Source organism: Bactrocera neohumeralis, unplaced genomic scaffold (assembly GCF_024586455.1).
Source record: "Bactrocera neohumeralis isolate Rockhampton unplaced genomic scaffold, APGP_CSIRO_Bneo_wtdbg2-racon-allhic-juicebox.fasta_v2 cluster10, whole genome shotgun sequence".
Lineage (NCBI taxonomy): Eukaryota > Metazoa > Arthropoda > Insecta > Diptera > Tephritidae > Bactrocera > Bactrocera neohumeralis.
The window spans coordinates 9,097,432-9,125,029 of record NW_026089623.1 but is presented as its reverse complement, the minus strand read 5'-3'; the positions used below and the strand labels follow the sequence as shown (position 1 = coordinate 9,125,029).

Below are 27,598 nucleotides of genomic sequence, written 5' to 3'. Positions count from 1 at the left end.
GTGATCTGACCGTTATGAAGATATTGGAAATGTAATTCACAAGCCAGGAAGAGGGAGGAATCAAGGCATCAAAAAGTGAGGACAAGCTATTGTTCTTCTTTTTGAGAAGAAAGCATTGCTTAGTCTAAAGAAAGCTAAGCTAATTTTCTGTAAAAAGGGATTAGAGAGATCTCTAAACACAATAACAGACTTCAAAGATTTAGCATCAAACGCATCAGTACAGCAATCGAACCACGACTTTCAAAGCACACATTGAAAAAGGTTGTATTGGACGGAGAAAAACCTCAAATGTAATTCTTCTTCTTCATTGGCGTAGACACCGCTTACGCGATTATAGCCGAGTTAACAACAGCGCCCCAGTCGTTTCTTCTTTTCGCTACGTGGCGCCAATTGGATATTCCAAGCGAAGTCAGGTCCTTCTCCACTTGGTCCTTCCAACGGAGTGGAGGTCTTCCTCTTCCTCTGCTTCCCGCGTCGGGTACTGCGTCGAATACTTTCAGAGCTGGAGTGTTTTCATCCATCCGGACAACATGACCTAGCCAGCGTAGCCGCTGCCTTTTAATTCTGTGAACTATGTCAATGTCGTCGTATACCTCGTACAGCTCATCGTTCCATCGAATGCGATATTCTTCGTGGCCAATGCGCAAAGGACCATAAGTCTTTCGCAGAATTTTTCTCTCGAAAACTCGTAACGTCGACTCATCGTTTGTTGTCATCGCCCAAGCCTCTGCACCATACAGCAGGACGGGAATTATGAACGACTTATAGAGTTTAGCTTTTGTTCGTCGAGAGAGGGCTTTACTTTTCAATTGCCTACTCAGTCCGAAGTAGCACCTGTTGGCAAGAGCAATCCTGCGTTGGATTTCCAAGCTGACATTGTTGGTGGTGTTAATGCTGGTTCCTAAATAGACGAAATTATCTACAACTTCAAAGTTATGACTGTCAACAGTGACGTGAGAGCCAAGTCGCGAGTGCGATGACTGTTTGTTTGATGACAGGAGATATTTCGTTTTGCCCTCGTTCACTGCCAGACCCATTTTCTGTGCTTCCTTCTCCAGCCTGGAGAAAGCAGAACTAACGGCGCGGGTGTTGAGGCAGATGATATAAATATCGTCAGCATACGCCAACAGCTGTACACTCTTATAGAAGATGGTACCTTCTCTGTTTAGTTCTGCAGCTCGTACTATTTTCTCCAGAAGCAGGTTGAAGAAGTCGCACGATAGGGAGTCGCCTTGTCTGAAACCTCGTTTGGTATCGAACGGCTCGGAGAGGTTCTTCCCGATCCTGACGGAGCTTTTCGTGTTGCTCAACGTCAGTTTACACAGCGATAGTAGTTTCGCGGGGATACCAAATTCAGACATCGCGGCATAAAGGCAGCTCCTTTTCGTGCTGTCGAAAGCAGTTTTGAAATCGACGAAGAGGTGGTGTGTGTCGATTCTCCTTTCCCGGGTCTTTTCCAAGATTTGGCGCATGGCGAATATCTGGTCGGTTGTTGATTTTCCAGGTCTGAAGCCACATTGATAAGGTCCAATCAGTTTGTTGACGGTGGGCCTTAATCTTTCACACAATACGCTCGATAGGACCTTATATGCGATGTTGAGTAGGCTGATCCCACGGTAGTTGGCGCAGATTTTGGGGTCTCCTTTTTTATGGATTGGGCATAGCACACTTAAATTCCAATCGTTGGGCATGCTTTCGTCCGACCATATTTTACAAAGAAGCTGATGCATGCTCCCTATTAGTTCTTCGCCGCCGTGTTTGAATAGCTCGGCCGGCAGTCCGTCGGCCCCTGCCGCTTTGTTGTTTTTGAGGCGGGCAATTGCTATTCGAACTTCTTCATGGTCGGGTAATGGAACGTCTGCTCCATCGTCATCGATTGGGGAATCGGGTTCTCCTTCTCCTGGTGTTGTGCGTTCACTGCCATTCAGCAGGCTGGAGAAGTGTTCCCTCCATAATTTAACTATGATCTGGGCATCAGTAACTAGATCACCTTTGGGGGTTCTACAAGAGTATGCTCCGGTCTTGAAACCTTCTATAAGCCGCCGCATTTTTTCGTAGAATTTTCAAGCATTACCCCTGTCGGCCTGCTTATCAAGCTCTTCGTACTCACGCATTTCAGCCTCTTTCTTCTTCTGTCTGCAAATGCGTCTCGCTTCCTTCTTCAACTCTCGGTATCTATTCCATCCCGCACGTGTAGTGGTCGATCGTAACGTTGCGAGGTAGGCAGCCTGTTTTCTCTCCGCTGCGACACGGCACTCCTCGTCGTACCAGCTGTTCTTTTGCACTTTCCGAAAACCAATGGTTTCGGTTGCAGCTGTACGTAAGGAATTTGAAATGCCGTCCCACAGTTCCCTTATACCGAGTGCTCTCAGAGAGCAGGAGTGCAAGCCGAGTAGAAAATCGTTCGGCTGTCTGTTGTGATTGCAGCTTCTCGACGTCGAACCTTCCTTGTGTTTGTTGGCGTGCGTTTTTTACTGCACAGAGGCGGGTGCGAATCTTGGCTGCAACAAGATAGTGGTCCGAGTCGATGTTAGGACCTCGGAGCGCACGCACATCTAAAACACTGGAGACGTGTCTTCTGTCTATCACAACATGATCGATCTGGTTGGTAGTTTTTCGATCCGGAGACAGCCACGTAGCTTGATCAATCTTCTTATGCTGGAATCTAGTACTACAGATAACTATATTTCGGGCCCCGGCGAAGTCAATCAGCCTCAACCCATTTGGGGATGTTTCGTCGTGGAGGCTGAATTTACCGACCGTAGTGCCAAATATACCTTCTTTGCCCACCCTTGCGTTAAAGTCGCCAAGCACGCTTTTGACATCGTGGCGGGGGCAGCTCTCATAAGCGCGCTCCAAGCGCTCATAGAAGGCATCTTTGGTCACATCGTCCTTCTCTATGTTAAAGAACCTCTATGTTAAAGAACCTCGCTTTGATGCGGATTGTGGCTAGACGTTCATTCACCGGAGTGAATGAGAGTACTCGGCGACGGAGTCTCTCTCCCACCACGAATCCAACACCAAACTTGCGCTCCTTTATATGGCCACTGTAGTAAATGTCACAAGGACCTACTCGTCTCTGTCCTTGTCCCGTCCATCGCATTTCTTGGATGGCGGTGATGTCAGCCTTTATTTTTGCGAGGACATCAACCAGCTGGGCAGCGGCACCTTCCCAATTAAGGGTCCGGACATTCCAGGTGCATGCCCTCTGTTTACTCAGTTGCCAAATTTAGCGTTTAAATTTTGTGATAAATCACTTTCACTAGCAGATTTAATTGTGTTGAATATATTGCGGAGAACACACTACTGCTTTAATTAAAATTAAAAAAAAAAAACGCTTTACACTTTGGTTTTTTAACAACTTTAATTATAAAATAAATTTGTATTTTATACAGATTTTATAAAAATAATGATTTGCTGGAGCTGGCGATCGAGGTTCCGTGAATTGAGGTCGAACGGGGCAATCGCGGTAGAGCAGCGTATATGTGTATAAGCTAATGTGCCAATGTCGATGTGCGCCGTGTGTAAGCGAATGTGTCGAATAGCATTGAACGAATTGTATCTGCTTTCCCGCTGTCCATCCTTTTTGATGAGTGGGTGCATAGGTATGGTGAGTTGTGTTGGTGTGGTGTGGTGAATTGCGCTATTGCATTAGGATGCGCCAGTTTTACCGAGTAGAGGGGGTGGATGCTTAACTCATTTAAACATCCTGGGCCCCCTAGGCAAATATTTTGCCTAGTTTTATATATATAATCTGAGACATACAACTCGGCTTACTGTTGGTGGAGTAGCCGAGGGCGCAGAATATTAGCTGTAAGAAGCGATTTTGGTTTTAATAGAAAATTGTATTTTGTGTAAGTATAGGCGCTTGAGGCAGTAATTTTATTTATTAATAATTTTGACGACTTATTGTATTATTATAGCAAACAAGTTGTTTGCTTTTATTAATTTTATTAGCAGTTTTTTAGAATTTCTTATTTTAACAGTTTGGTATATCTATTGTTTATTAGTTGCCTTTTCAGTATGATCGGCAATTGTTTGCATTTAATTTATTCTCGGCTTATGAAGGATAGTAATTCCACGCTTGGCTCAGATGTGGCCAAAGTGGATACTCCTTTGCCTTAGATTTAGGACTATGAAATGACTATGAGGGATCTTGCGAGAGAGTGGGCGGTAATTGCGAACGGCTTCATTAGAATTATAATCTTTTTAGTGTGATTTTCAAGTTGTACAACAGATTCTCACCAACTACCCTTATGAGGAGCGCTTTTGTTATTTTTTTTTTCTATTTTAGAATTTAAGAAACTACTTATTAAGCAATATTTTATGAGAAGTGTCGATTCTCTATCCCTTCGGGAAAATTTTGTTACATATTGTGTTTAAGTGCGTATGCATTAATTTAGCAAGTAGTAGCGCGTCATATAGCTCAAGATTGTTTGAATCAGGATTTTCTATCATTTTTGGCGAAAGCCATCCTGCGGGGTCGAAAAGTTACATACATATATTTGTGTTTTTATATGAGTTTGTCAGAGAGAATCTGGCTTTAGTTTTGCTGCCAATTCGTGGAGTGTTGGAAAATCGTGGCTTGAGTGGTAGTCGTACGACGTACCGGCCATTGTTTGATCCAGTAGTTGTGGCTTTAGAGAAGTGCTCACAATACTGATCTTTTATAGTTTTGTTTGCTAATGGAAGTTTCTTTAACTTTTGCGATTTACTTAATTGTGAATTAAGGGTTTCGTTCTCAACCTGAGTTGGTCTGGTAACTGGTTCTATAACTAGTCCACTTTGTACTTCGCTGTGCAGCGTTTGAACTGGTTGTGCCTTCGAGCAACATGGAGTCTCTTGGTAATTTTTTGAATTTTGGGTTTCGGGATTTGCTTTTGTAATTAAACCCGTGGTTCTTTGTGAATAAGCGCTTCTTTGGTGTGAGATGGGATATCTGCTGTAATGAAGCATTGAGTTGTGTCTTTTGTGACAATATAAGCAATTATATTTGCTTTTGCAATTTTTAAGATTGTGTGTATGGGACAAGCAGTTTGTACAGAGTCTTTTTGATGTGACAAAGTTGTTCCTTTCGTTAATATTTAATTTTTTAAACTTATCGCAAGTTTTAAGCTTATGCCCTCTTGTGCATAGTTCGCATGACGTGTGTTTTTTCTGTTCGGATATGAACGAGTGCGTTTTGTGAAAGCTTTTGTTTAAATTTTTGTTGCTTCTGGCTTGGGGTCTATTGAAGCTTCTATTTTGGTCGTGTTTAATGATCTTAGTTTTGATTATTTTTTCTTCTAACCTTTCCGCAATTTCATATTGGGTGGTGAGAAAATCTTTCATTTGTTGCCACGTTGGGCACTTTTTTCGTGATGAGAGCGAATGCTCCCATAGATGTAACGACTTTTCTGGTAATGCGGCGGTGCAAATGTTTACCAGAATTGGGTCCCAGCTGTCTGGAAATATTTAGTGTCGATAGAATCGACAAACAATTTGAAACAGTGGATTCTAGTTTGATGAATTGTACACTTGTTTCTTTCTTAATTTTTGGCAAGTTTAATAGTGTCGTTACTTGCTTATCGACCAGTATTCTTTCGTTTTCAAATCTAGCTTTTAGAGCTTCCCAAGCCAAATTGAAATTGTTGTCATTTAATGCGAACTGTTTAACTATTTCGCCTGCTTGACCTTTTTTGTATCTGAGGTGATACAATTTTTGCGCTTGTGATAATTGGAGATGGTTTATGTACACGGCCGTGAACATGTCCCGGAAGGACGGCCATTCTTCATAACCTCCGTAAAATGTTTCTGTGTCACATGCGGGCACCTCGAGTTGGATGCCTGAACTTGCCTCTTGATATTGTTGCATTTGTGGCAGCTCTACTCTACTGTGGGGAGTAGGTGCAATTGCTTTTATTAGCTTTAATTGATCGGAAATCATAGCTTTCGTTTCTTCATATTGGTCTAAGCAGTTTTCGTATATTGCGGTAGCAGATAATTTAAAATTTTGTGGTAGATCTGAATCGTCAGAATCTACAATGACGTCATGGGCCGTTTGGAAGCGAGTCCAAAAATTTTAAGATTTTGGCCTTTTACTTCTAATAACGATTCAGAGTTTTCGTGAATCGGTGAGGAGGCAAATCTAGTGCAATCTTAATAAACTGTCACTTTGTGAAATAAATTTTACAACCTGTTTTGAGCGTGTAGCTCCAGATGTGTTTTGATTTGTGTTGTCATTAACCATTTTTGTAAAATAATATTATTTATTTATTTAATTTTAGTTTTAAGTTTGCAAATATCCGCACTTTTAATTTATAAACACCTTTTACGTCTGTATATTAGTATTTGAGTACACCCTAATACTTGGACTTGTATGTATGTACATATGTATGTGCTTATGAAGGTACTTATGTTTTGTGCAATTAAGAGCTCGCTGAGGAGATCAATGCGCTATTTACCTAAGTATGCACGAATTGTTTGTGTATTTATAAGTTGGTTATCTTAAGCAATTGAGAGCTCGTTAGAGAGATCAATTCGCTTTTTGTACGCAATCCTGCTTGTTTTTGTTTGCCAAATAACAAGAGGTATTGCCGGATAATTGCCAATGTGGACTTTGAATATGTAAATGTATATGTACTTGTATATGCGAATATGTGTGCATATATATGTTCAATAATTTGTTTATGTTGAGCTGGGTTCTTTTTTTTGTCAGATTTCAATAAATTATGTATGTATATGTTTTAACAATTTGTAATATTGTTAATTTTCCGCGTCATTTATTTAAGCATAGGCAGTTTGTATGCCGTATGTTTACATTCTTTTACAATAGAGAGAGGACGCGAAAACGGAATAGAAAAAAATTGTATTTTCCGTTGTCCTCTTATGTATATAATTTAATATATAAATATGTTTGGCAATTACACTTGTTAGGTAAGTATTTGAAATATATATGTATGTATATGCGTTTACTTTTTATATAGTATTTCAATATGTATAACATATGTGTGTATGTTTGTATTTATTTTTATTTGTTTTCCTCGCTTCGCATTTGATTTGATATTTGGATTTATGCTTGATTTAACTGTTTTAAATAAGGCGGCAATTTTAATTAAAGACATGAATTTTTACAGTTTGGGTATTGATTTTTTGTTAGGGTTTTAAATAGGAAAACCGTAACTTAAAACATACATATGTACATATTTATGTGCATATATTAAATATAAAGTGAAATTGATACGCTCACTTGGTACTCTGAATGGTATATTTGTAGGGTATATGTCTGCGCATATGTTGCCTGCCCTCTGCGATCCCCGTTGTATGTTCCAGCTGGCTACCTCCTTGTGCTTTTGTTTGTTTGTATATATGTTTTAATTGTTAGCGCCCGTTTGATCCGTTTTAGTGTATGTTTTATATTTAGTTGCTTTTACATTTCGCGCGCGATTTATGTTTTGCAGTTACATTTCGCGCTCGTATGTAAGTACATATGTATGTTTATTATTGATATGTATATATTTTTAGTTTGAAGGTTTCACGGCCGGTTTATGTGTTGTTTTTTAGTTTCTTTTCACTCTGTTCACATTTTTTGCCACCTCACTGATATATAGTACTGTATTTTATACATATGTATATATATGCTTTTGTTCTGTTTTTTATTTTTCTTTTTTGTCACAGCACTTTGTTTTGTTTGGGTCACTGCACTAGGTTTTTATTTTATTTTAGTTATTCGTTTTTGTTTTTTTTTTGCCTTACGGCAGGCTTGGAGAAGATAGGAATTTTGCTGCGGGACCTAACTGAAAAAAAAGTGATAGTAAAACCGTAAGAAATAACCCGTAAGAAATAACCCGTAAGAAAAAGACTGTAAGATCGCTAGTTATAGCCTACCTTTAGGTATTGCAAAATAATTAGGCATGAAAATCTGTAACATTATTGTGTATGCAAATTAGTTTTGAGTGAAGTGCGGAACACATAGAGCGCGACAGACTGCAAACTACATCTGTCAAATATTAAAATACAGACGTTCTTATGGACACTGTTATTTTGACAGCTGCACGACTACACGACTGCAGGCCGACAGTTGTCGTTACCGCTAACTTGAATATTTCCTATATTTGCCGACGGCAGTAGGACGACAGTAGAGTTTTCTTAATACTTATCTGTACTTAAATAAAAACTAATCAGCGAAATTTGAGAGAAAAATCAGGACAACCTACATAAAATTAAGCACAATTTTTTTTGCAAATTGTATCGATTCTACATTATCCGAAGGAACTTCGTTCCTACCTGGTGTCCCACGACAGCACATTTTTTTTGGGGGGGTTTTGTTCAACACCAATTTCTTTGTTTTTGTTTTTGTTTTAATTTTTCTCGTTTGTTTTTAATTGTTTCACAAATCCATAGTGCCTCTCATTATGGCTCGAAGGACCATGTTTACTCAGTTGCCAAATTTAGCATTTAAATTTTGTGATAAATCACTTTCACTAACAGATATAATTGTGTTCAATATATTGCGGAGAACACACTACTGCTTTAATTAAAATAAAAAAAACGCTTTACACTTTGGTTTTTTAAAAACTTTAATTATAAAATAAATTTGTATTTTATACAGATTTTATAAAAATAATGATTTTCTGGAGCTGGCGATCGAGGTTCCGTGAATTGAGGTCGAACTGGGCAATCGCGGTAGAGCAGCGAGATGTTGACGCGTATATGTGTATAAGCTAATGTGCCAATGTCGAAGTGCGCCGTGTGTAAGGGAATGTGTCGAATAGCATTGAACGAATTGTATCTGCTTTCCCGCTGTCCATCCTTTTTGATAAGTGGGTGCATAGGTATGGTGAGTTGTGTTGGTGTGGTGTGGTGAATTGCGCTATTGCATTAGGATGCGCCAGTTTTACCGAGTAGAGGGGGTGGATGCTTAACTCATTTAAAAACCCTCAAATCGTAGTCCTTATTTCGTTTGCCATGGTCGTCATCAAAAGGGGGGTCTTTCATCCGAGGCTGTGTTTTCTTTTTCATTGGGGGTGTTTTTTACGTGACGGGTCCCAAACCCAGCGCACAACCCTATGCAGGGGATGTTTCGCCTTCTCACATTAGCTCGCCTTCGAACGGATGTTCTTAGGCTACCCAGAGGATACTTGGTCAAAGACCGGAAGTAGTGAGCTGCTTGAGCCATGTGCAAAAGAATCGTTTCTGGCCACTCCCAAGTGAATGGCGATCAGAGAACTTTCCTCACTTGCGTGAACTTCTACACATGACTCCATCCATCAAATGTAATTGGAGCAATATAATATTTATTTACAAATGAAGCAACCTTTGTATTGTTTAACCCCTTAAAACGGGTTTCAAAGGAGGTCAAAGGAGTGTTAAGCACACCCCAAAGGTGCTGATTTATTAATGCTTCTCTGCATATGAATTTTTGTTTTTGAAGTGCTTTACAGAGAAAAGGGTTTACTGAAATCAGATGAAATGTTTTACGGCAAAAGTAACTATGATTGGAAACTGCGACATGTAGGATCAGACTCTGTACCCAATGAAAAACCATATTGTTACTTTAGATTGGCCATCACAGTCACCAGGGGCTAATTCAATATATAACGTTTGGGCTTAAATGAAAACTGCAATATCAGGAAAACATTTAGCGTCAAAAAAATTTCATTCGGCTACTTCAACATACCAGGAGGTCGCTTCCTATGAATATGTGGAAAATTTATTTGCAAATTGTCATCAAAAATGTAAGGTATAATATAGATAGCGCGGGAAATTGCAGCAAGTATTAAATAAATGTCAGCTATAATAAAACAATGTATTTTCTATAATAAAATGTTATATAGTTATAAGAAGTTATTTTTCAAAAAAACTGTACTAAACCGTGTAAAAAATGTTGAAAGCTATAAAATTTCAGATATGCACATAAATTGTATATTTATATGGCATTTTATTGAGCATTAAAACTTAAAATACATACTTCATACAGATGAAAAATTGGTAGATTATGCAAAAAACAAAAGAAATCTGTTAATATAAAATTAAGAACAGAGAAATTATATTAGAAATAAAGAAAAAATATTTACATAGCTACATAATTATACGTCGCTACTTGATAACAAGCGCAATTGTTTGCGACGAACTGGACTAAAGTCGGTATCGTCACTGGAGATATCCATTTCAGCAATGTAAATATCATGCGAACAAAATGTGTAAGTAAGAGTTATCGAATAAAGGGATTTCCCAGTCACTACTATGAATGTTCATTTCAGCAATGGTGCTAAGTCTGGTAAAAACAAATATAATTACAAGACAGTGATTTTAAAACTGTACTAGATTAAACATTTTTTACAAATTTTTTTTTTTAACCGTGTAACTTCAAATCCGTGTAAAAAGAAACCGTGTAAAAAAAGAGTTGGGTGTATAAACAATTTCGTTTTGCTGTCGGCATTTTCATACTCATGTTTCAATTTTTGCTTTCAACCAGGGAATCGCTTTTATGTCAATGCATGTACATATGTAAAAAATAATTATGATATGAGTATAATTTTGTATGAATACATGCATTGTAATATTTATGGTCAATTTGTACTAAAATACATATTTATTAATTTTATTTGATTTTTACATAATTTTTTTTACATACATACATAATAATTAAAATTTTTGTATTGTATTTCTTATTAGTGGAAATTAAATTTATCACAACAATATATACGTAAATCTTCTATCACATTAATCTTATATACTCTCGCTCATATGAGTGTATGCACACGCATATGTGCATTCAGAAACTCAAATCATGATTTTATCACTTATTAATACAACAAAAACATTTTCATTCATAAACACAGGCGCTCATTCAACAAGCGAACTTGCTTCATTCATAAAAAGAGACCACTTAGCATATCTCCGAGCATGCCTTTGACAACAAGTGCCTTTTCGCGACGATAGCAAAAGCTAGAAATCATAAATTGAACAACTTTCTGATTCTGATGATCTGACAATCCCGCAAACTCGCAAAACACAGAAAAAGTGACAAAACTAGCAACATAGTTCTTGTCGATTTAAAATATTTCTCAAATCTAAAATATTTTGCCGGGGCTCGCAAAAATTAGCATCGATATGTACACTGAAAGAAAAACTAGTAAAACCAAAGTATTCTGCATTTGCCACAAATACTTTTTGCATTAGAAACCTGCCCAACTACTTTGAGCATTTGTTTTAAAAGTGCGAGCACTGTTGAAGTAAATGCGTCAAGTATTTAAATTCTCAGTGGAACACTTTTGATCGAAATACGAGGCACTGTTGTAGCAAATACATATACATTTATGTTAACAGTAGAAGTATTTGAGATTAACAGTAATTGCTCTTGATTCAAATGTAATCGTATTTGTTTTATTATTGTGTATATTTGTCAAAAAAAATCGTACAACTTTTTTGCCGTCATTTAGAGTATACAATTTTGTAGGTAATGATTTGAGATCGATTTTTTTTTGAATAATATGCGTTATTGGTACCTAAAACTTCGTGAGACTGAAATTTTTCCAAAAAAGAAGTTTTGCATTCCTGACAAATCAAAAAAATTTCATTATGTAAATCAAAAAATATTTTTAAAATAAGCAGTATTGTATTCTTTGATTTAACATAGTAATTCTTTTCATACAGTACCCCTTTGTATCTCATACTTAAAACTTCATTTCCGATTGTAAATTTGGTACATAAATTCTGATAAAATTCAAGTTTTGAAAGGTCTATTGGTGAAAAATTTTTGCAATCCACAAGATCATTTTGTAAAAAACTATTTTCAAATAAATAGGAACAGAATTGGAAACAGTACTTAGTAGCTATAGTAAGGGGAATATTTTGTCGGGATGTTATATTATTTGCGTATTTTTTGAATTCAGCGTGTTTTCCTTCGAATCTAAAACACTATAAAAATTTAAGTGGGCCCAGTTCTTTGATACAATTGACATAATGGACCATAAAGTGGTGTTTTGGTTTTAATTTTTCTTTAAAGCCTGTTGTATAAAATGTATGGTGATCGACAATTAAAGCACGTAGCTCATTCAAAATATTGTCACTGAACTCCTCATCCATAACAATATCAACAATTTTAATAAACGTTATTAAAAATTTATATACTGAATCAAATTCATCTATTAAGTCCCCAATCATTAACAAAATAGTATTCAAAAAAAGTTTCATTTCAGAAGCGTTCATTTTGATATTATTAGTCTTAATTTGAGCCTTCGTTAAAGGATTACCTAAACTTTTGACGTGAGATGGATCATAAGCAAATAATTGTTTTGTATAGTTAAACGCTTCCAAAGAAAAATATTTCTTCTGATATATGAAATAATCTAGAACTTTTGGAATATTATATCGAGCGACTCCTAAAAATATGTCGTGCATAAAATCACAAGCCCTATTGTCTGTGACATGAAAAAAAGATAGGCTTTTCCAAATAGAATTTTCTTTGACCGAATTTAGTTCTTTGCTACAACATTTCAATTCCTTTGAATAACTATCTTTATTACGTACACTTTGCGAATCTTCGAGTAATGCCGATTGACACTCTTCTTTGGAAAACGAACAAAGTCGACAAAAATATTTGCTGTTGAAACTAGTGCGATAGCCTAAGACTTCATTTAGGCCCAAGTTATCACCCAATATCTGGCCGAGATTAAAATAAATAATATATTCGGTATTCTCAACGACAACATGTATGCCATTTATAGACAGATCTTCAAGAACCTCAACAAGTTAGTTTAGTGTTAATTCATTGCCAAAATAGTTCATATCTTTTGCGTTAATAAACCCTGCTACAAAAATATTTCTCAAATGAGATATTTGGTGTTGCGGTAGCACAGGTATTGTAAAATGCCACAAACAGAATGCTGATGTGGTCCCAAGGGGTTATTAATTTGAAATGCATCGTTTTTCTTCTCAGGATCAACGAACTCTGTGAATTTTTCAAAAGACTTTACAATTGGAGCAATTATCAATTCAGTAATAGATTTCTGAGCGACTGGTATATCTTTCCTAAAAGTATTCGGTTTGCAGTGAAGTTGTAAAGCATGACTTGTTACATTATAATCTATTAATTTTTTAACATGTGAAATACTTGAACCTCTAAGTCAGGCCTGTCCAACATACGGCCCCCGGGCCACCATCCGGCCCGCATAGGCCCTTCATCTGGCCCGCCATCTCTTAGAGTCTTTGGGCATCCCAGTTTTATAGGCCTGAAACACGTAATGGATAAAGTAGTGCAGACAGTTAATTTTATACGCGCAAGAGGGCTTAACCACAGACAGTTCCAGGATTTTCTGGCTGATGTCGGTTCAGATTACGAAGACATTGTATACTTCAGTCGCGTTCACTGGCTCAGCAGAGCAGCTACACTAAAACGATTCTATTCCCTGCTGGATTAAAGATTTTTCTTGACAACAAAGACCAAGAAATTACTTTCATTACTGATGAGCAGTGGTTGGCTGATCTGGCTTTCCTGGTTGATATAACTAAATATCTTTCTGATCTTAACTTGAAACTGCAAGGGAAAGACCAACTATGTACACAGTTATACGAACACGTTCTAGCTTTCACAAAAAAGCTTTTGTTTTTGGAAAAGCAGCTGGAACAAAAGCAGTTGATTCAATGGGAGACCTTATCTACAAGAAAGCAAGATACCTTGGATTTTGACAAGTACGTGTTGATGTTACAAAGGTTAAGGAACGAGTTTGACGACAGATTCGCAGACTTCAAATCACAAACTCCCTGCATGAAAGTGTTTCAAAATCCATTGATGTTGAAGTTGAAGGCGCTGCGCTGAATTTACAGCTGGAATTAATAGAATTGCAAAGCAGCTCTCATCTAAAAACAGCATATAATAATTGTCTTCCAAACTTAATTGAATTTTACAAAAAGTATATTACACCCAGTCAATACCCAAACCTTACTAAGCTGGCTATTCAACAAATTTCTTTATTTGGTAGTACATACTATGTATGTTTACGAGCAGCTGTTTTCTCGCATGAAATTTAACAAATCAAAAACCAGATCATCTTTATTAGATAGCCATCTTAAAGGCATTTTGCGCATAGCCACTTCTAAAACTCCAGCTGACATAGATGCGCTGTGCAAACAGAAAAAATGTCAGACATCTCATTAATTAGATTTTAAGAATAAGAATACCTTTATATGCTAAGGCCATAGTTACATTAATAATAATATATTAAGATTTATGTGATGTTGCTTTTTATAAATAAATAAATATACCAAAACTGAAGGTCATTTTATTTTTTTTTGGCCCGCTACGGTTATGAAAATGCTAAACCTGGCCCTTCACAAAATTATGTTGGACGGGCCTGCTCTAAGTACTCTTGGCTTGGAGTCAGTTCATTTACATTTTGAGGGAAATTTGTATTAGTTTTTGGTACTTTGGTTTGTGAACCATTTTTCTTCAGGAATATTTTGCTGTAACCACTGTTTTATTTCATTAAGTTTAGCGTGGCTCTCATCATTTACACCGGCAACTTTGAAAATTTTTGATGGAGCTTCATTTTTCAACTGAGCTTTTCGCTTATGCAAGCTGTTAAAGTATCTATCATATAATTTCCCAGTTGCGTTTTTTTGTTTGTCCTGTGTACGTAATACACCGATTCTTGTTCTTTAGAAAACAGTTTGACAATCTGTTCGGCAACAGATTTCATGGTGATCGGGGTCATTTTAATATCACGTATTAAGTAATTATCCACAATAATGCGAACTATTGCAGATTGGTCACTTTCTTGGAGGCAACCACAGTTTTCGTACTTCTTTATTATGTCGTTACCTGCTACTGTTTCTTTTAAAACCTCTTCGACGTTGGGTTCGTTGTTTGGGGATGTTGAAGGTGTGCTTGCAGAGCTCAGCCAGCTTCGAATGGATGAAAGGTTTGTTATAGTTCTATCACTACTACAGCACGTGAGCATATCGAACTAGAAAGACATTAATGTAAATAATTTATAAGCGTGTTATAAATGTTTGCGAAACCTTCAATGTGAAAATTTAAACGGAAGTTACGCTGAATTTTTAAAATGATTTGCTTACATTATTTTATAAACGCCATTTTTGCAAGTTGTACCGGAACTGATTTTTGTCCGCAATTAGTTCTCTGGCATTAAAAATTTCGTCAATGTCGTGGGAATGGATCATCCGCAAAATTGCTACACTCTTTAAACCACACCTATTGAACTGTATCAATGCATTTGACGACAAATCCCAAGAACACAATAAATTAATTAACTGTTCATCACTATCCAAAATTACTACGGACTCATTGTCGACATTTTTCGTTGTAGGGGACTCATCTCCCAACGAACATTGCTCGGCAAATAACGACAGCTCAGTTGATGGTATCAACTCCTCACTCATAGTGTAAACTAAAATGCACAAAAATTGTTTTTAAACACATATTTTTGTTGAAATAAATGTGAATATAAACCATGACATACCTGCAGAGTAGGCTTTTCACAAATGTAGTCTTTTATATAAAAAAAATCACTGGGGAAGTCCCTTTTAAACAGCCTCCGTAAGCAGCGGGCTATGCGACAGGCACACTAATGCAAATGCAATCTATGTAAGCTCCTTTTGCTCAGCTTCACTAAACGCGAAATGTCTTGAAGTAATCACTTTCACTTAAATTAATACTTTCAGCACATATATTTACCTATGAAACCCAAATTAAAGTATTTGCGCACGCAACACGTGTTTCTGTTAGAATGATCGATGGAAAAATGTAAGCGTCAACTTCCCTGTCATCGTATGGAGAAACAGTAAAATTAAATGCGAAATGGTTGTGACAAATACTTTTACATTTAAAAAACTGTAATCAGAAGAAAATTAAATACGAAACCTTTAAAACAACTATTTTTATATTAGATTTTAATAAGATGATTTTTAAAAGAACAGCCGCTTTTGATTCAAAAGTGCCGCATTGAAAAAAAGTATTTGAATCAAAAGCAAAGTACATATTTCCGTCAATAGTTTTGCTGTTGAAACAAATACTTTTGTTTTACTGTACTTTAACTGCAGAAAGTATTTGATTTAACTGCGGGATTTTTTTTAGTGTATACAATCTCATATATAAACATACATATTTACGATAGTTTGTGGGCGAATTTGTTCGAGCGGAAAGAGAAGTGGTGAACATCGGCGATCGTTTCGCATGACACAGCTCGGATTTTCTACGAACAACACAATGTTTTGACGCTTTGTCGTCGAGTCAGTGCTTCGACACATTGACCCTTTGACAAAACATGAGCTTCGGACATTGGTTGTCCGTGACAACGGTGATGCGTGAAGGACTTGTTTTTCCTATTCCCTTATGAATATTCGTATTAGATTACGTAAACTTACAGACAAATGTGCCAATGAAATAATTTACATACATACTATATGTACATTTGTATGTCATGTGCACTTGCACTTGTTTATTTTGCTTGTCGATCTACACGCAACAAATAAATTTTAAAAATTTTATTGAAAATAAGATGAATCTGAATCTTATGTATGTATCTTTAAATAGTTAATTAATTTATTAAATTTAAATTTCTAAAAATTAAAAAGAGAAAGAATTTGTATTTGTTAGGTATAATATTAACAACTTTTTTGATATTTTCGTAACTTTTAAAACTTTTAATTGGACCAAACAAGTCAAAGAAATCAAAATATGCTGTTCTCTAAACATATCTACACATATTTGTACTTTCCATATTCACACAATTCCCTGGTTGAGAAAAAATGTTGATTGCGCATTGCATGAATTATGTAAGGAAATATTATATATCAAAGGATTTTTCAACTGCTACTTTTTTAACTCATTATCAGGATAAATTTATAAAAAAATACACAAAACAAATTATAAGAAATTTATAAGATAATCGCATGGAATAAATATAATTAATTCTGCGGTTAGCCAAGAATATTCACTGGTTGATCATGTTAACAAAACTGTAATTCTACAGATTACCTTCTGCTAAAATCAGAACATTGTTAACATTTCACGGAGTGAATTCCATAGTTGTGATGTAAATTCGGTTAAAATTTTACATATGTATGTTCGATATCGGACCTGCACCTTCACATTGTTTGATGTTATCTGCGTTGATCTATAAACATATCTACATCTTCATAAAAAAAAGAGCAGCGAATATGGTGAATTTCCCAGTTTAAGTTTTTCGGCTCTGTTAGCCGTCCAATCGAGCATCACACAAAATTCAATTTACACCTTCTCTATGTTTTTATTTTCTCTGCATCAGCAGCCTCAGAAGTCAATATGGTAGCCAAATAGCCGATGCCCAAATTTAGAGTATAACATGCGACAAAAAAATTTTCAGCAGGCAAAAGCGATTCATTCATAAAGCAGATACAATTACATCTCCCTGAACATGCCTTTGCCTACAAGCGACTTATCGCGACGATTTAAGCTAAAAATCATAAATTTCTGATGTGTTTTCTAGATGGGAAGTGTTAACCGCGAGTTAATTTTTACCAGAAGTAAAATTGAGTCAAAATAATATTTTCTTCAGCTGCACCGAAATGTGTACTCTTTATTAATAGTCTTAAGACTAACTTATTACAGGGTTCTTACTTCTATTATTTCTGTCTATACTAACTAGTATGTTTACTTATTACTAGTTGATATTTTGTTTAGGAATATATTATATAATTTGTTTAGGTTTGTTTACATACATATGAATTGTTTGCTTAGATACATTTGGTTTGCTTTAAGATAAGGTTGTTGTGGTATTCAAACTCAAGGTTGTTTTGATGTTTGTTACTATAATAGGGAATACGTTCATTAACTCGTGCAAACCCACAAAGCACTCAAATAAGTGACAAAAGTGACAACATAGCTCTTGTCGATTTAAAATATTTTACAAATCTAAAATATTTTTCCGCGGCTCACAAAAATCTGTGTCGATATGTACGCAAGTTCATACATGAACATACATGCTTATGATTTTTTGCAGACGAAGCTGTTACAGTCACAAGAAAAACGGTGACATGCGGCGTTCATTCGTTTGTGTTTTTCGGCACAGTTCGGATTTTCTACCAACAATACAATGTTGTGACCAATTTACAAACATTATGCGTATGGTTCTTGTTGTTTAGGGAGCGTTCAAGTATTACGTAACGCAATTTTTGAAGATTTTAGACATACCCCTCTAGTTTCACAATTGTCTTGGACAGTCTTGCCATTCACGTAACGACAGTGCATTTGAACACTCGTGTTAGATGTGAAATAGATCCCACAGGTTGGACATACTTTTTTCTTTAGGTCGGATTGTACAGATAGACAAAAAGATGTCGTAAGGCATCTGCTTAAACCCTTCTAGAATGTGACAGATCAAGGGACAACCTCACAAGAAGTGGTGAAAACTTGGATGTTCCTTTGTCTAGCAAACTGGGTACTACAAGCTTGCTTGGGGTTTGAAGTATTGGGCAATGTGGCGGCATGAAAGTATCCGCAAACACAGACTTCAATGCACTTCTCGATGGCGAACAGCAGGATTCATCCGCGCATTTTATAACCTGTAAGAAATATTGCGATTCACGGACGTGAACGCTATACCACGCCAGATTTGGTTCTGCATGCTATCTTCGGGCTGTCTATACTCCGCCGAAACGTCGTAATTATAAATTTTTATTTCTCTCCACACTTCGGCAAGTGTTTTTCCAGCGTGCTGAAAATTGCGTTTTTCCAAATCAACATCCGTAGCGATTCCTTTGTTGTCGAGATGAGAACGTTCATGTTTTTGGCTTTGCGATAACGCGGGTTTTCGTCCGGCCCACCATCTACAAAGATGATGATCACTGGCTTCACGGTGTTCGATTCTGTCATCATTAAGGGTTTGAATGAAGGTTTTGATAAAAGTGAATCGAAATCATAAGCATGGGTGTTCGCTGTGGAGGATGCATGTTTCCCGCTTCTTATGGATATGTATGTCGGCCCGCTGTACCCAACAGCTTCTTCCTTAACGAAATTGTTAGGTTCCACTTTGACGGCGGCATATACAGAAGGAATAAGTTTGTGCCGCTCTGCCCAGTCATGATCAGGTAAAAGTATTCTGTATTCCATATGCAATAAAGGAGGGCTCTGACTTTGCACTACCGGTAAACCTATTGGTACACGTGCCTTATCGTCTTGTGAGAGAACGAATACTTGCTGCCGTCCCAGAAGCGCCGCGAGAGATTCCAATGACCTGATTGCAGCAGTGAAAAATTCCCCGTCCTCGTGCTTTTTGTGCATCTCGGTCTGTGGTCTTGCTAACTTTACGGGTACGGTACGTACGTGCCTTCTTCCTCTTGAGTGTTAGAAGCGCGTGGGAGTAAATGAAGATATGTGCCGTTTCGAGAAATTTTTAATCCCATTAACAACAGCCTCTCATGCAGGTCGGACAGAGTGAGACAACTCCTAATCATCTCTGTTCATCAGCAGCGCTGCCATGAATGGCAATATTAATTATGGTCTCTAGCTCTAGGAGAGCAGGTTGCGAGTCAACTAAAGGGGGCTGTCCAGAGCCAGTTCGAGGTTGTGCTGCAGGAGGATTGTTTCTCTGACGTTCAGTTTTCTCCAGTTTTCCTTTGGCTCGAAATTTTTTTGCACGCTTAGCAGAGTCTCTTTTTTTCTTTAAACATTTTTCTTCTTCTTTCAACTCTTTGCGTAGCTTTTTTATTTCATCGTGAACATCATCTTTGGCTATTCCAGTGTCCCTTGCTTCAGCAAGAACATTTATTCTCTGTTGCAGAAGACTAATTTTTTTCATAAGAGTATCTTGAGCCGGCTTGCTTGTAACATTTTTAGTGAAGCCCGAATCAATCAAAGTCGTGTATGGTTCCGTAGAAGGTGTCTGCACAATTTCCTCATCAGTATTTTGACTTTGTTCATCGTGGGTATCGCTCATCTTTCGTTTAACGGCAGTGCTTTTATGCCCAGTGACTTCGACAATCGATTCCATATGAGATGAATACGTGGATGAAGCTACAACATCCGAATCCTATAGAAATCAAGAGGTTAACATTAGCAATAGGTAATATTGACACATGCGATAAAAAGGAACATAATATACAAGAAGATGCACCTTTTTTTGTTGAAGAGCAATTAAAGTCGAGGGAACATTGGGCCTTAGCGTGCCTGGGCGTGGTGTTGGCATGCTTGATGTTTTCATAGGTAGCTAGAAATAAATAATACTTATGAACTTATGACCAGTTTTTAAAAAATCAAGATTTGTATTAAATATTGTAATACTTGTCGTAATTACGTTTTAGAAGTACACTTACCTGTGTAAAATAACTAAGCATTGTTGCTTTCTTCTTCGTGGCCTTCACCTTCAACTGCCGTATAACATCATTTATATGTTCTATAAACTTTTCTTTATTTTCTAGTTTTTCTTTAGCCATTTTCCAAATATCGTTGACATTTTTTTGACACAGTTTCGCTGGAAAGTTAGCATGAGAGCCTTTATTGGCCAAGAACACTGATGATAAAAAACTCCCTCTTTTGAAGACATTACAGTATTCGAACACTATGAATTCACTTTAATAACACCGGCTACAGCAAAGAGCTTCTGCATTAACACTAACGTATACTGACAAAAAAAAATCTAGGGATTCCCCATGAAATATAAACGAAAAGGTTTGTCAACTTGCGAGAACAAAAATGACGACCAGACTAATATAATCGGAGGATTCCCCGTAAAACATAAACGAGAAGGGTTGCCATCTTGTGAGTTTTAATTATTTAACAAAAGAAACAATGTTACGAAACGTGTTGTAAGAAAGACCCTCTCCCGGCCCTGTAACGCATCGTAACGTTTTACGAGACCCCCCTCCCCCCCAAATTGCGTTACGTAATACTTGAACGCTCCTTTACATGCTCACATAATTACATACGTGAATATGTGCGACCGCTTGGTCTTTTATCATGTTATCAAAACTTTTAATGGCCTGCAAATAAAAACTTATATATAAGTTAAGGTACACCTGTTGTCAAACACGAGGGTTAATAAAATCTGACACAAAGGTGAATGCTATAATCTGAGCTAAACCTATTCTTGCTCAATATGTGCGGTATGTGAGTGGCGTTCGCTGACTGGCTAGCATACCAATAAACAACAACTCCCGCATAGCTCTGTTTTCCTGCCAAGGTCTGCAGCTCGAAAGAACAAAAAAGAACCGTTTCTCCGTGGAGCAAAACAAGGTCAGGTCAGGTTGGAGTGGAATGCTAGAATTCATTAAGCAATAAAGAATAAAGCTATCGCTGTGAAAGTAAAAAACGACATGTTTACTAATTGACGCCCAACAACGTGGGACTTTTTAAAAATTTCTAACCACTGAACTATCATATTCAAGGATATTAAAGAAGACCGCTTATCTTACGGAAAGGACTAATTACTTGATAATTATATTTAAATTCTCACGAAAACATGTAAGTAATAATTCAAGATCACAAAAAGTAATAGGTTTGTGTTTAAAAACTACTTAAGAGTCAAAAACCATTGTTAAAAAAAAAACTCGTTGAAAGTGTGAAAAACAATAATTTAAACAATAAAGTTTTCGCTTTTCTAAAAAATCATAAAGAGGAAAACGTCAAATACAATTAACGTAACAAAATTAATACAATTCTTCGAGAAAATTTTATTCTATGAGTTCAGGATTTTTATCTCAATAAAAATAATTAAAAGAACTAAAATCAATAACACATACATATGTATGTGTGTTTGTAGTTCATAGAAATATTAAACGTACTTTTCGGATCTCAAATTTGCATAGAAGGTTATAATCCTCGATCTTGCTTAGTAAAATGGTCTCTTTCATTGTTCGCATACCACATTGAGTAATTTACTTTTTCTCCACTTTTCAAAATAAATTTGTTTCTTAAAACAGAAATATCTTTTTATATTTGCTACAAACTACGATTTGAAGCTTATAAAAAAGAAAATTTAAGAGTTTTTAGATATCAACATGAGCGTTAGTGGGGAACAAGTTCTAGAAATAGTTAGCACTGCAACTGAGCGAACTAGACAAGCATTTTCCGATCAGCTTGATCAATTAACCTCACAATTGAATCGATTAACGTCTCCCACCGTTCAGACTTATGCTCCGGTTTCTATTGACCCTTTAGTTGCAAATAATAATGCTAGCTTGGACCTAATTAAGTCGTTGCCTGAATTTAAAGGCGATTCGTTATCATATCTGGCAAGGCGTACCGCTGTCCAGTTTGCAATGCATTATTATAAAGAGGGTTCGGAAAAATACTACATTACAACAGGAATATTTCGAAACAAAACCACTGAATCTGCTAATTCTACTTTTTCGTCGTTCAATACAATGCTTAATTTTCAAGCAATCATTGCAAGGTTGGATCAATAGTACTCCGACAAAAGACCATTGTATGCCCTAGAGAACGAACTTAGTGTGTTAAGGCAAGGTAGGATGTCAATTTCCGAATATTATGACAAAGTTGACAAACAATTGTTATTGCAGCTCTTAACGATCGAGCAAGAGAAAACGCTTTACGGGTATTCATTTCGGCGCTTCGTCGTCCACTATGGATCTTCCCTGCGCACTCGCAGTAGCTCAAGAGCTTGAAATTACTCACATGCGTCATGACTTTGCCAGCGCCTTTGCCGCCGAAAGCTCATTAACAGCAGAACCTTATTCGCAACAGCACACTAAACGCATTACCCGCAACTTTCAAAACACTCACACTAGACCAACGCCGAAGGAAATCGACAATAATACCTCATATTACCATAAACGCTCCTCTCCTCAAAATCAGTATAATCCGCATTACCAGCCAAATCAAAATAATTTTCAACCACATCAGTCAATACGAAATGGTCCGCCGCAGCATCCTTTTACGATTCATCCTACGATATTTAAGCGATCATGCGAGCAATCCTCCTCAAATCAGACACCCCAAAATAAAATGCAAAAAGTTAACTTTCTGCCTGAAAAAGAAATATTTGATCAAGTAGATTGCGTAAGATATAATGAAGAGTATTCTCAAGGGGATAATTTCAGAATTTATGCGGAAAGTTGTTACCTTGATGATGATACTCATAACTATAATCAAGTTGATAGCGATACGAAACAAGTTGAATAAATTAATTATTTAAACTAAAGTCGCTCCTGCCGTTTATAACTAAAACTTCCAAAAACGGTCAGGAGCTACGCATTTTAATCGACACCGGAACTTCTAAGAACTATGTTAAAATTTTTAACTTCCGCAAGGCATCAAAAGTATCGGTAAACCCTTCAAGTTACAGTCTATGAATGTTCTCGATCATACCTCAACAATTTACTTACTTCCCAACTTAAGTACATTTGATGGTATCATTGGATACGATTTTCTAAGAGAAATTGAGGCAAATGTTGATACTGAAAATGGGTACTTATTTTACCGTAACGGTAAAGAGAAACTACAGCAATTCTCATGCAATTTGATTACAACAGAAGGAGACTATGTTCCATTTCGCATAAAAACTCAATTTCGGGATGTGATTAACACACACATAAATGCATTTGCTGACCCAAATAGAGCACTACCAAACAGAACTTTTTGACATGCGTCGACAAATTTTCAAAATTTGCCGTGGTGAAGCCAATCGCATCAAGATCCACTGTTGATGTCAAAGATGCTCTTCTACAGGTTTTATTAAATGTCACCAATACAAAAACCGTTGTATTCGACAACGAAAAGGCTTTCACTTCCAATTTAATAAAAACACTACTAAGAGATCACTTTTCTATCGACCAATTCTTCATCCCCACACTTCACAGCGAGAGCAACGGCGAAGTGGAAAGGTTTCACTCTACCTTGCTTGAAATAGCGCATTGTATTAAAGAACAGCAGCAAATATATGAAACTACTGACCTAATTTTATTAGCAACCCACAAATGCAATCATAACATTCACTCTGTCATAAACGCTAAGCCTATTGACGTACCTATTTCACAATTATTCAGCTGAAAAATGAAATGCTATTAAAAGAAGGTTAGTAGAAGCTCAAGAAAAAAACTCTTAAAAGGTTTAACGCAAGTAAAACTCTTAAAACATATGAAGTTGGAGAAAAGGTTTTTTTAAGAAGAAAGAAACGATCGGGTAATACATTTGATACAAATTTAATAGAAAAAGTTGTCGAAAGAGATCACGGTACTGCAGTTATGATCGAAGGGAAAAGAATCCACAATTTTTGCGATAGTTTTCTTTAATGACTTCCCAAAAAACAAAAAAAAATAATTTAAATAATAAAATTGAAAATATTATTTTTAAGTCACATAAGAGATTTAAAAGAAAATACTTTTATTGATTTTGAATTATTACCATTTCTCTAAAACTACTTTGTAAGTCTAGTTCTAAACAACTACAACCGTAACAAGAAACACAAAAAAAATTATACCTTTTTTCCCATTATCACATCGACTTATTACCATTTCATTAAAACAACTTTATAAACCTAGTTATAAGCTACTACAATTGTAAAAAAATATTTTTTTTTGACCTGCTCCCACTATCACATCGATTTTCGAGATTCAAAATGACTTTGTCGAAACGCGGACGCTTCGAGCTTAACAAGGGAGTAGTTAAGGTAGACCTGTTGTCAAATAATCAGATGTGCTGAACACATAGAGCGCGACACGACATGGCAGCACGACAGTGAACTGTAAATGATGTCGTGAATCCTTCTACATGAACATTTGTAAGAAGGCAGCGACATAATAATGTACGGCATGTACACAAGATAACACAGCTGTCCATTTTGCATGTACACAATTTCGTTGTGGCCATACTAATACCTTTCACTTGAATGAAATTTTAATATTTTTTTCAAAGTGAAATTTTGTATGCAAAAAATAAGTAAATAGGTAAATTTATTTGTTTTAAATTATCAATTGTTATTACAAATGACATAACAGATGTATTTTATGCTTTTAGTCGTGCAGCTGTCTAATTAACTGTGTCCTTAAGAGGGTGTGTATTTTAATACTTGACAGATGTCACTTGCAGTCTGTCGCGCTCTATGTGTTCAGCACTTAACACAAAGGTTAATGTGTAGGGAAGTAGTTAATCCCTAAGGTGATTCTACTTGACTTTGATCAATAAAACCAGCCACAAGAGCCAATGCTGTCTACTTGTGTCCAAGTTATATTAATCGTAGCTTCCAAAGAAAAGTATAAGGCCCCACGTTAGGTGCCAATTGTAGGGAAGTAGTTAATCCCTAAGGTGATTCTACTTGACTTTGATCAATAAAACCAGCCACAAGAGCCAATGCTGTCTACTTGTGTCCAAGTTATATTAATCGTAGCTTCCAAAGAAAAGTATAAGGCAGCTTAGAATTTTTGATGCATAATCTTTATTGGTCGCAGTTCGAATGACCTGAATTCAAATTAACAGGGTACTTAAATAGTCAAATTGAGCAAAGTTAATATAAAAGGATCACAGTTATAAGTATTCAAACATTGAGTAAAACTGTGGTGAATTTAAAATGATGAAAAATGTAAACTTAACATAATGTAGCTTCTAACATTGTCGAGCTTTTAATAATTACCATTACTAACGAATAACATTGTAAAGTATTAATAGTTATAGCATCCGTGCATCCGGTAACAGTCGTTACATCCTCCCCCTCTGAGTCAGAAATCGTCCCGATAATGAAGTCAGCAAATTATATTTTCGCGGACGTAGAACTCTAATTGATGGGTTGGTATGATTTCTGTGGGTATTTACCGTGTTGTTGTTGTGTGACATAGATTGTTGCATGCTATTGTTAGTCGCTGTGTTTGCAGATGAACATGCAGCCTTTGGTCGTCCTCGTCTTCTGTGCAGATATTTCGGCTTAGCATTTGGTCCTTCATATAGCGTCAGTGCTTTTGCATGGTGTGTTCCAATAGGCTCATCTGGATTATCAATTGTTGCAATCACGTAACATGATGCACCTCTTTTTGCTATGATGCGGTACGGACCATCTCTTCGTGTCGCATATTTCGACGTCACTTCCTCACTACCCTTGCTTAAAAAATGCGTTGTAACAAGAACTGTATCACCAATGTTGAATGAAGGCTGCGGTTGCCGCTTCTTATCAGTGCAAGTTTTATTTCGGTCTTGCTGTTTTTCTTGTACCTCTCCTGCTAATTTAAGTGTATTGGCAAGTTTGGTTAAATGCGGAGTTATTTGTGGTACAAAGTTTTCTGCTTCGATTACTCTTTTTAAATCGTAGTGTGCTTCTAGAGGGCTTCCTAATTCTCTGACGAATGTAAGATAGGCTGGTGAAAAACCAGTGCTATCACATTTTGCCCTATTCATAGCGAATCTTATGGTTGGTAAGCATTCATCCCATGAAGTATGATCTTTGTCGACGTATATTGAAAGTTGACTTTTAAGGTCACGGTTTTTTCTTTCAACGGGGTTAGCCTCCGGGTGATAAAGTGGTGTAAACGTTTGCTTGATTCCCAGACAGAAAGCAAGTTTTTGCATTACAGCGGAAATGAATTGGCTTCCATTGTCAGCGTGTATACGACGAAGTACACCAAATCTCAAAACAACTTCGTTTAAAACTTTGGTTGCGCAAATTTCTGCTGAAGCTTCTTTCAGTGCGAATAGCTCAACCCAGCGACTACATAAGTCTTCTACGTCTAGTATCCAACAATTTCCGTTCGCAGTGCGAGGTAAAGGACCAAATAAGTCAAGAGCGATGATCTCAAACCTTTGGTTACTTGAAACTGTTTGAAGTAGACCTTCTGATTTCAGATTTGTTGGTTTGTACTCTTTGCATTCAATGCATGATTTTACATATTGAGCAATTTCCGTATGCATTCCAGGCCAAAAATAAAGTGGTGTGATTCGACTGATAGTACGATCAATCCCGTAATGTCCTGCAGTTGGATCAGCATGAAATTTCTTTAAAACCGTTTCTCTTAAAGTTTTGAGTACTACAAGTTGACCGTTTTCTGAATCTTCGTCTGAACAGAATCGGTGCAGCACGCCATTTACCATAATGTATCCACGACCAGTATGTCTGGTTACGTTTTTATCGTCTTTTTCAAGCGATTCTACTATGCCCTTCAGTCCGTCATCCTCTAACTGCTCCTTTCTGAATTCTTCAGCGCTTTTGCGAGGAAAATCTATCTCAAAAGAATTTATGTTAGAATGGTTTTCGGTCAAACACGGTGGACGTGATAACATATCTGTAACAATGTTTTGTTTGCCTGCTGCTTCAAATTATACGTTTGTAGTTGCAAAGCCCATCTGCCACGAAATTTCTTTACGGCCCAAACTACGGCCAGTGCTTCCCGTTCCGTTGTAGAGTAATTTCTCTCAGCCGGAAGCAAAAGACGGCTGGCATACTCAATTGGGTGTTCTCCTTCGTTCTCCCCCTGCAGTAAAATAGCTCCGAGCGCATAATCGCTTGCGTCAGTTTTCAAAACAAAGGGTTTGGTTTCATCAACTTGTTGCAGCACCGGTGGCGACGAGAGAAATTTTTTAAGATTATCGATCGCATTCTTTTCGTCTGACGACCATTTCCATTGCACATTTTTCTTCGTCAACTTAGACAAAGGTTTCGACACATCCGCAAAATTA

At 36.8% G+C, this 27,598-nt stretch overlaps 2 protein-coding genes across 2 annotated transcripts in view; one reads left to right on the top strand and one right to left on the bottom strand.

Annotated features, from left to right (window-relative positions):
- The window catches only part of LOC126765079 (lysosomal thioesterase PPT2 homolog), a 541,306-nt gene that overhangs the window by 358,461 nt on the left and 155,247 nt on the right, over positions 1 to 27,598 (top strand). The gene's annotated exons all lie outside the window — the stretch shown is intronic.
- LOC126765080 (uncharacterized) lies at positions 17,526 to 21,434 on the bottom strand. Its single transcript, XM_050482691.1, has 3 exons — positions 20,296 to 21,434; positions 20,097 to 20,189; positions 17,526 to 20,012 (listed from the first exon to the last, which is right to left on the bottom strand). The coding sequence occupies exons 1-3, from the start codon at positions 20,413 to 20,415 to the stop codon at positions 19,434 to 19,436; spliced, it is 792 nt and encodes a 263-aa protein (XP_050338648.1). The 5' UTR covers positions 20,416 to 21,434; the 3' UTR covers positions 17,526 to 19,433.